We start from the raw sequence: 10000 nt of genomic DNA, 5'->3' as shown, positions 1-10000 counted from the left end.
GCCCACCGCGATGTCGAATCAGCCATCATGCTGACATTGTAACCCATGTCGCGGAAATATTCAGATAAAGTAATACCTGGGACACAAACGTAAAGAGTTCGAGCGATTAGGACGTTCTTGTATTTTCATCTGAATGTTAACAACATACAGGTATAAGGCAAGTATGCGAGATTTGATGCCAAGTCTTTGTTTCGCAAGATGTCACAAGTGAATGCCATGAAAGAGGTGAGACTAATTGAAGATGCCGTGACAAAACCTTCCTCGTCATCATGATTACAATACCCGATCGGAAACTGAGCCCTTTCGCCCAATAGCTTTGCGTTGTGAAGTAAACACGAGAATAACCCGAGTATTCTCACGAAAACCCGAGCCCTTCCGCTCCAAATTCTGGTACTTATCCACAGTACACAAGTAGTATGGGACACCTATGGTTCGATCGCACAAGTAGACCTTGTTGAGGGTAAATGAAAACCGTTACACACAGATTTTGCGCAAAATGTAGGCGTTTCAAACAATGGTGTTTCTTCTTCATTTGTGGCTTATTTACTTTCATTTCAAGGAGAAAACATCTAAACCTACTTGTATATAGTAATTTTTCCTCCTCTGGAATACCGGAAAATGGTTTTGGGGTACTTTTTTTCCGCAAACAACTTCTTACGTAGAAGAAATTTCACGTAAACAGCAAACACGAAAATGCCTACTTTCACGTAGAAACGGCAAGTGCCAGCCGGCAAACGTAGAAAACGGCGGGAATATCATGGTCACGTGGTCACTTTTGCCGTTCGCGTTTCACGTAAACGCGATGCTCAATCTCTCTTATATCTATTTTTTGGCGGCTACTATAAGATTTTGGCGGGAAAACGTGGAGGAATTGAGTTCCTTGCACGACCAATTTAAGCAAGAGCAATGTCTCGTGCGGCTACTAGACAAATCAGAGGCGTTGTGGTCATCCGGCCCAATCTGATTGGCCATAATTTGGCGGGACCCGTATTCTAAATTTAGATAACACAGTAAACCGACGCGCTAAGGCCAATGACAGAGATCGGCACTTCGGGGCGCTATGGGGTTCTGATTTCATACAATACCAGTGTAAATTGAAGCTTCTCTTGCTGCAACAGGCATGTTTGAGGTATTGGCCACCAGAGCAGTACGTTTCATGATTGACTCCGTAACTCCACCCAGCTCAACTGTTAGCTACAACACAAAAAAACACATTTCAGAATTGGAGCTACAAGACGGCATGTCAATCCTATTTTTGCAACATTTGGAACGACTTGAGACGACCGCGGGATTATTACATTAAAGCAGTGATATTTTACGTTGCGGAGTGCAGGGATGATGCAGAGGTGAGAGCACTCGTCTCCCACCAATGTGGCCCGGGTTCGATTCCCAGAATCGGCGTCATATGTGGGTTGAGTTTGTTGGTTCTCTACTCTGCTCCGCGAGGTTTTTCTCTGGGGTTCTCCGGTTTTCCCCTCTCCTCAAAAACCAGCATTTCACTTGATTTGCGTTACCGGTAATTGTTTATTTCAGTTTACAGTGTCCTCAATTAGTGCGCCAGCGCTAGAACGACTAGACACTTAATTACAGTTCCTTTCCTTATGACAACGTTCATGTAACATCGTCGCCGTTCTTGCGTAACCTTAGGGAACTTAAGAACGCGACGTTTTATAGTCACGGACTGCAATCGGAAGTGAACTGCTTTCCTGTTTAACTTGTCTTCACACTACCACATATATATTGTAAGTATCTTTTTACCAGTAGAGACGATCAGTTTGAAAATCCGAGAGAGACCATTGTCCAGGCATGCGAAATGTTCACTTTGAGATTTAAGTCTTACACAAAACGATTTTTCTCATCAATGGAAAGCCCTGTAAGGGCTTAAGGGTTAAAAAGAAGGCGGCCCACTTTCACCTCTAAAGGCTTGATTATCGCAAAATGTCATGATTTCAACAACGAATCATCCAAACTAATGTTGGTCGAGTGATTTGTTAACGATCTGTTAACCGCTTCCTAATCACGCTATTTTCTTTACCTTCATTCAATAAGTGTATCGTGGACAATTGTTCAATTGTTTTACCTCTGGAAAATCTCGCAATACTTCTGACATTTCATTTCCTCTCTCTCCACATCCTACATAGATGATAACGTCAGAGTTGGAAAATTTGGACAGCGACTGAGAGATGACAGTTTTGCCGCACCCAAAGGCTCCTGGGATGGCTGTGGTTCCACCCTGCACACATCTGAAGTTTGAGAACATTGATGATGATATGTTAACGAAAGGAAAGGCATTAGCTGGTTCGGAAGGTAGAATCGCAACCAACAGGGGAAAGTAAAGAAAAAATTAATAAGAACTATTCACGGTGATATTTCAAATTGGTGCCAGTTGGGGATGTGTTTAGAAAGAAACAAACGGAATTCAATAGATACTACTACTACTACTACTACTACCACCACCACCACCACCACCACCACCACCACCACCACTACTACTACTACTACTACTACTACTACTACTACTAATAATAATAATAATAATAATAATAGAAACGTTCTTAGTGCACATTTAAAAATCTCAACGTGCTTACAATAAATAGTAACAATAATAACAATAACAATAAAAATTAAAACAATTAAACTACAAAGGTATCATTGGTCATCGCGGAGGAGGCGACGAAAAAGGTAAGTTTTAAGTGTCGTTTTAAAAGTTGACAGGGACGAGGCTGACTTAATATGTTCAGGTACAGAGTTCCACAATTTAGGAGCAGCGAAGGCAAACGCCCTCTCACCGTAGTAGAGGGTGTGAGGGCGGTACGAGTTCTGAAGTAAGGATTGCATAGAAGAGGGAAGTGATAGATGACGACAGCTACGGCAAGGAAAACGTCAATTAAAAATATATCCTTGCCGAAGATTAAGCATTTGGTTATTACTCCATCTTGTTCACAGTGAACAATATAAGCGAAAAATCCTATAACTGAATTCTTCCACATGGTGTTAAAGGAAAGATAAACGGAACAGGCAATTGACTGTTGAATGCTAACGTTGTCTACAAAATCTGGTGACTTCACGTTGTGTTGTTTCCTCGTCCAAGAAGACTTGAAACTCTGATCATATTCAAAAAGGAAGCACCTGCTCTGCGATTATAAAAAAGAGCCTGAGTGCGTGTCTGGCAATAACTGAACCCAAAGTCTCCACGTGCGTTTTTGAGATGCGGACGGCAAATGGAAGAGAACATTTCGCGTGTCAGGACAGTGGTGTCTCCCCGTTTTTTTAAACTAATCAACTCTAATGGAGAAAAGAACCTTAGCAATGTAAATGTGATCGTGTGAAGACAAGTTAAAAGGGAAAACAGCTCACTTCCAGTTGCTGTGCGCATCTCAAAATCACACTTGCTTAAGCTCCCTAATCAGATCCAGGACTCACTTTGAAGAAGAGGCTGAAGTGGCCTTTAAGCCCTACATGCAACCTCGTTTCCAGCGTCTCTTTGTCGATGACAATGGAGACCCTGGGAACGAGGTTGCCGTACGAAGTTGCCGTGCATGTACTTACGGGAAAAGAGCATCTAACACCCTTTGTCCAGTTAATAGAGGATAGTTGGCAGCTAGCTTTTCTGCAACGGGTCTCATTTGCCGTACAGGCCAAATCTACAACATCAAAAAAATCATTGCTACACATAGACACACCTGCGAACGTCAAAATCACTGTTTGCTGTGCCTTTGACATAACCAAATGTGCCTTGTTTTCTGGCAATGCTTATCCTTGGTAACTTGAACACTTTTTCCTCACTCTTGAAATGCCTTTTAACAGGGAGCCCTTACTGTGTTGTGTATTTTTAGCTCATCATTTAAAAAACAAAGTTGGCCGGAATATTAGCAGAGCTAGGGAAGGTTCAATGAAGTAGAAGTTGAAACTGATTTGAAAACAAAACTGATATTTTTGTGCTGCATTTGTGCTCATTTATTTTTATCAATTCCAAGCATCCAGATTTAAACATCAGAGATCCTCTCAAGAGTTTGAACTGTCAAGTCTTTCCCTTCCCTAATTGAAAATGCTACTTCATCAACTCTTTGAAACTAAAGAATTTTGACAATAATTTCCTTTTAATAACAAGGAGGTGAAATTAAATGCACCTGTAACATTGTGTGCTTGCTCTTCTCTCCATCAAACTCTGTTTCTAAGACAACATCCTGAAGAAAGATAAATAATCATTGACTCTTGGACTCATTTTTTATTCCCAATACTTGAGTACTTATTGAAGAAAAAAGAGAAATAGAGAGAGCACTCACGGTTACACTGTAGTTTCCTGGTGGTGCAATATATGTGATTGTCCCGCGAGCCTTTGGGTGAAGAGCCAGTCTATGCTTGAGCAAAGTATTCTCATGTACAATACCATACATATCACCCCCTGTCACATGGTCACCAACCTAATCACAACAATTCAAGTGAATCAGTTGGGTTAGAAAGAAAGGCAAGAAAATCAAAATCGGTTAACAACGGGCTATTTAATTAATTTATGTATAGTATTCCACATGTTGTAATGTAAATAATAAAGTGTCAATAAAATTGGATTTATGGGTTTTAGAGATCAAGTTGGAGGTTAAGGGGGCAATGTCACGTTATTTTAGGGAGTTGAAGGGAAATCTTTAGTAAATCACAAGTTTAAAACTTTAAAATGGTGATGTGGAATTCCTTTACTGATAAAATTAATGTTACATCGCAAACAAGATGATTCTCAGATTTGCCATAAACTTGAAAAAGTCATGCCAACTTTTTTCAAGATTACCCAAATACAATCCATTTTAATCTTGTCCATTTGTGTCCTCCATGTTTCTTTCTCCTTTCGCCATATTTCTTTTATGTTGTTCAACAGGTCTAAGTGGTTACTGCAATATGTTCTTTTCTTCTTTTTGGGCATTTTGGGTGTCATGAAATCACATCATTTTGCGTGACATAGCCCCTTTACGACGGCAACACACACTGTACCGTAGCTAGATATTAGCCCAAGATGTTTTGTGTTTTGTCTGGACTAAACCCAAATCTCCACCAGACAAACCAACTGAATGTCTGCCTGACAGACTGACTGACCAACCAATCTTCATTCATTGGCTTCTCGACTGATTGATTTTTTGATTATTGACCTGTATGTGTGATTGACTGAATGACTACTTCACTTGCTGAATGATTGCCAAAGAGCCAGTGACAGATTGGCTCACTATCTGAATGACTTAACTGCATCCACCAAGTACCAGTTATTTAACAATTAAATGCCGAAGACGAAGTGAATATTGGCAGAGATGTATCCAGAGTGCGTCATTGCGTCCTGGGACGCACTCGTTTTCCTTTTGGACGCATAGATTATGGAACAAAGGGTCCAATTGGACAGAGAAAAAAAATCGAATGTACGTTTATGCAAATTATGAACGCCGGGAAAAACATGCGCACGGCGTACTTCACAAGGAAATTGAACATTCCCATTTCTCACAGCGGAGAAATGATAGAGTTCCTTAAATTTCAAGGTAAGCTGTTCTTTGCGGAATTTTGTAGTCAAATAATTTCATTTTATCAACCATTAACGTATGTCCAGCTTCAGGAGTTCCGTTTTGAGTTCGCACGTGTTGCATGACATGATCTGAGCTGTTTGTTGGGCGAGACAATCGGCGACACTTTCGATCTGCCGCCAGTGATAATAAAACATTTCAGTCAAAGTTCAGTTCGTTGCATGCTTTTCAAGTGAATTTCAAGCATTAGTTCGCTTATCGTGAGCGAAATGACAGAGAATCCAATGGCAAAGTATGTTAAATTTTTGTTTTGTGCGACTCTGTTGATATTAATTCCGGGTGCGCACGTGTCATCGTCTCAGTTCTTGTCATGCACGTAACTTTTCTGTTTGCAAATTATGCAACTTTTCTTCGGAGTTAGTGTTAAAATTAATGTGTTGAACATGAAACTTGAATGTATTCAATCGCTTGATTATTATGCGAAGTCACAGCCGCACGGGCCGACGATGAACTGTGTATCGATCGCTTACATTTGTTTACTCTTTTGTTCCTAAATTACACCCCAAGTGTTGTTAAAATAAATGATGCTCTTTTACAGAAAATTGAGATTCGGTTCTTTTTTTTTTTTTTTTTGCTGTGGAGATCTAGATAATTTATCAACTGGAGCCAACAGTTCCTACAGCATACGGATTCCTCGAGACGTTTTCATATGTGATCCATGGAGATTTGACAGCCCATACATTTTGATTGATGAATCAATAGGCACAACAGCTTTAAAGAAATTGATCATTTTAAGTACATATTCGTTGGGAGGGATAAGACTTTATATTTGAGCAAGGGTACTGCAGCAGCAATTAAGAGGCAAATTATAGATCGCATATTAATTCTTGAATATTAATTAGCTAGACCCCCAAAATTTTGCAATGGACCCCCAAATTTTTCAAATTTGAAAACCTGGATACATCTCTGTATTGGTGAATATTTACTGGGAAGTAGTCAAGGTAAATATTCCCCAATATTTACTGAGCCTGAGGTGAATAATTGTTTTAGTGTAATTTCCAGCAGTGAATAGCAAAAAAGTGCAAAACAACGGGCTAAAACAATAAAAAGGCATGAAAAGTTCTTGACTGGCTTAGCAGCCACGCCTCCAAAATGTCATTCACCGGGTACTGCAGTGAATATAAAGTTCACTTAATTCTTATATTCACCGCTGAAAATTATACTAAACTCATTTATTTTGTGGCTGAATAATAATAATAATTATTAATAATTAACACATTGAGTATACAAAACTTCAAATGTCAACCTAACAGCAACCATAATAACCTTAAATCCTTCTGGCTGATAATCCCAGGAAGCAGTGCGACTTAGTGCCTCGGTATTGACACCCCGAGGGATGTAAATACTTTGCGTCATTTCATTAATATCCTGGAAAAACATGTGTAAGATAAAATAATCAATAATGGTTAACGGCTAGAAGTACAATGTAATTATTAGAACCTACACTTGCATATTCATAACCTTACATAGCAAAAAATTTCTTTCAAAATGCCATGATAGAAGTCTTGCTTATTCAATGCATTTTGCATTTTATCCTAAAATCAACACACGTTTGCTTTTTGTCAACAAATCCTCACCCCACTACAAAGAAACCTTTCCCTCCCCACTCCAGATGTTATCTATGTTAAATGTCTGTGACTCTATAATTTGTAGCGTTGATTGGTAGAGGAAAGATTCAAGTAGGGTGCTTAAACAGAAAGAACAGACTAGAATGCATTAATTATGACACCTGTTCAAGTAAAAGTGTCTCACCAGTTTTGTTGAAGATTGCGGTTGCCCATGCATTTGCAATAGTACATGTATGGCTTTCAGTGAGTGATTAATGGGGACAGTTTTTCAGTGAGTGTTTAAGGGGTTTTCAAAGCAAGGTATTGTCATCTAAAGGTGTCTGCTTTTATTTTTAAAGAATCATTAAATTGTGCTTTTATTTTGGTCAACAAACAAGATTCCCACTTGTTGTCACTGTTAGGTACTGCTTAGACAACAAAAAATGTATGTGTTGTCACTGCTTGTCTTTCTCATACATGTAACTCTGACAGTTTGTCATAAAAGCATGTCAGGGATATAGAGTGTTTTCATGTGACATCATAATAGCCATGTTGGTGTCCCAACTAATCATCCGGGAATTAAGTTCTATTATCATGCAAACATTTTCTTTTGTTTCGGTGGAAAAACAAAGTTACTGATCATGTGAATTAAAACACTGTAATTAACCATGGAGATTAAAACCCAGGGATTTCAAATTCAAATTCAAACTGCCACAAAATTGCCTAAATTTTGAACAATAATATATTTATTGTGCCTTCCTTGGCTTAAATACCCAACTAGTTAGTTTCATTTTAGACAACTATAGCTGACCTTCAGTGGTCTCTGAATTCCATCAAAGATACTTCCCAAGATTCCTGAAAAAGATTGTACACATGTAGCAGTTTAATTGATTTAAACTATCAGTTGGTAAGAAAGAGGCTTTTAATAATTTAATTTGATTTTAAATTATTGTGATCCAATTCACCAGTGAATGCAGAAATAGTTTACTGGTACATAGCCTCTCCACGGAGTGTCTGGAAACGGCCCAGTCCTTAGCCAATATGTTATTGCTCGGAAATTCATGTCGTCACGTGACATCGAAGGTGCACGCTGGAAGCTGGCAGCCATTACAGAGACTTAATATATTGTGATGCCTGGAGTAAACTGCTCAATATTTGGGTGCGGCGTGTCACGAAAGCCAAAATACCAAGGGATCGGTATTTTTAAAATTCCACCTTCCGCTGAAAAAAACAAACAAAGCTGGAGAAAGGCGTTATTGCACGTTGTAACGAGAGACAGAGTTGTCGACGCAAGTTTCCGAAAACAAATAATAGAAGGGAGTGTGTTCATTTGCGAGAGGCATTTTACGCCAGAAGACATCGAAATTCGTAAGTTTCAGTTCTTTTCGTATTTATTCTTGTATTAGAATAATCTTTTTGGAAGTTTCGAAGCTGAAATATTCGAGGTAGTTGACTAATGAATGTTAATAACTCAGGCTAATAACAAGGCTGGAGGCCATGATGACCCTATTGTTTTCAATGCTCATACGACTTTAACTTCAATCTGAAGCGTAAACTCGTAAAGGATTTTTCAGATTCGGAAGTATTTTACCATGTCAATGAAATTTTAGAGTGAATATTTTTCTTAGAGTTTTTATGTAGGTTTTTGAATTAATTTAACTAGATTATACTTCTGATGTAATATCATTGCTTATATTTTTAGCGTCCTCAAAGTAGGTTTTTGCGGCAGTAAACTACTATTGAATTATTGTCTTTGAAAAGCCTCTTTGAAGAAAGTCAATGAAGTACGCATGTATTTACGTACTTTTACACTACAGTGCTTTTTAGGTTTTGAATGGATATATGCTTTTTTTGGTAACTTTGGTAATTTGTTTTCAGATGAAACAAGGAAAACTCTCCGTACTGGTGCAGTTCCCACTCTCAATTTACCAGTTAAAAATCATGCAAGTAAACAAAGCGACGACTTGCATCCTCGTAAATACCTCACATTAAATGTTGATGATATAGCCAAACCTACAGTTCCTTCAGTCTGTAAACCCTGTTTTAAGAATGTAGGTGACTTCATAAAGCATATTGATAGTCTTAAGTTGAGTGGTTGGACTAGGTCAACAAAAGATTACAGTTCTATAGTGTTCAGCATGTTTGATGGTATTCACCATCTGCTGAAGTACCAAGTAACTGTGGATTCAAGCCTGGGGTTTAGTGTTTCAGTATATGGTTGGTTTCTTCCTGACAACCACCCAATTTACTTAACGCACAAGCGGACAACCCATCTCTCAAAGAGTTTGGCTACAATGCTAACGCAATTGCTATTCAAGGGCAGCTTGCACCCATAATAAAAGGAAATGTGGTTGGTCGACATCACCAGGGTCACAGGCGACAGCATGCAGGTGTTATGGCAGAGCCCCTTAATGCTAGGAAATCAAGCGCAAAGAGGAGGCCGTTTGATAACAGCCAGTAACTAGGTTTCCCTCAGGAACAGGCTGGGTTACAAACTGGATGGGTAATTGCCTTGTCATAAATTAATTAAGGGGTGTGCTGTCTTCCAAAGTAGGACTTGGCCAAAACCTTTAACTTGTCAACAAGAATATTTTTACACTGACTTTTTTTGGGGGGTACATCAGTACATCAGCAATTAATAATGTAAGTCCATTATCCAGACACCAATTCTCAGTTTAATGACCAACCTACATTAATAGTGATGGAGAGAATGGGTAAAAAGCTTCAAGCATTTTAGTCTCCTTCGCATCTGTTATTAGGGTCGTCACGTAACACTCCTCCCCAACTAACGGCTGCTCACTCGAGCTCTGCATTCCTTTCCCTTTGTTACTGAGAACCAATAACATGCATGTAACTGTTAGCAGCTGCACCAATTATATTTCTCGTTACATTTGC

At 39.0% G+C, this 10000-nt stretch overlaps 2 protein-coding genes across 2 annotated transcripts in view; both read right to left on the bottom strand.

Moving 5' to 3' along the window:
• Positions 1–10000, bottom strand: part of LOC137983908 (V-type proton ATPase catalytic subunit A) — a 22568-nt gene that overhangs the window by 7188 nt on the left and 5380 nt on the right. Inside the window, exons 5-12 of the mRNA XM_068831068.1 lie at positions 7917–7960; positions 6825–6926; positions 4287–4424; positions 4131–4187; positions 3550–3644; positions 2081–2243; positions 1086–1194; positions 1–76 (exon numbers count right to left, since the gene is read on the bottom strand). The exon at positions 1–76 is cut by the window's left edge and continues 47 nt beyond it. Coding sequence (XP_068687169.1) covers positions 1–76; positions 1086–1194; positions 2081–2243; positions 3550–3644; positions 4131–4187; positions 4287–4424; positions 6825–6926; positions 7917–7960 — 784 coding nt within the window. The remainder of the gene's footprint in view (positions 77–1085; positions 1195–2080; positions 2244–3549; positions 3645–4130; positions 4188–4286; positions 4425–6824; positions 6927–7916; positions 7961–10000) is intronic.
• The window catches only part of LOC137983909 (uncharacterized), a 3892-nt gene continuing 3619 nt past the window's right edge, over positions 9728–10000 (bottom strand). Inside the window, exon 2 of the mRNA XM_068831069.1 lies at positions 9728–10000. This exon is cut by the window's right edge and continues 2523 nt beyond it. The gene's annotated coding sequence lies outside the window, so the exon portion shown is untranslated.

This window comes from Montipora foliosa, chromosome 13, assembly GCF_036669935.1.
Source record: "Montipora foliosa isolate CH-2021 chromosome 13, ASM3666993v2, whole genome shotgun sequence".
In the NCBI taxonomy this organism is placed as follows: domain Eukaryota; kingdom Metazoa; phylum Cnidaria; class Anthozoa; order Scleractinia; family Acroporidae; genus Montipora; species Montipora foliosa.
This window is presented reverse-complemented; position numbering and strand designations above follow the sequence as displayed.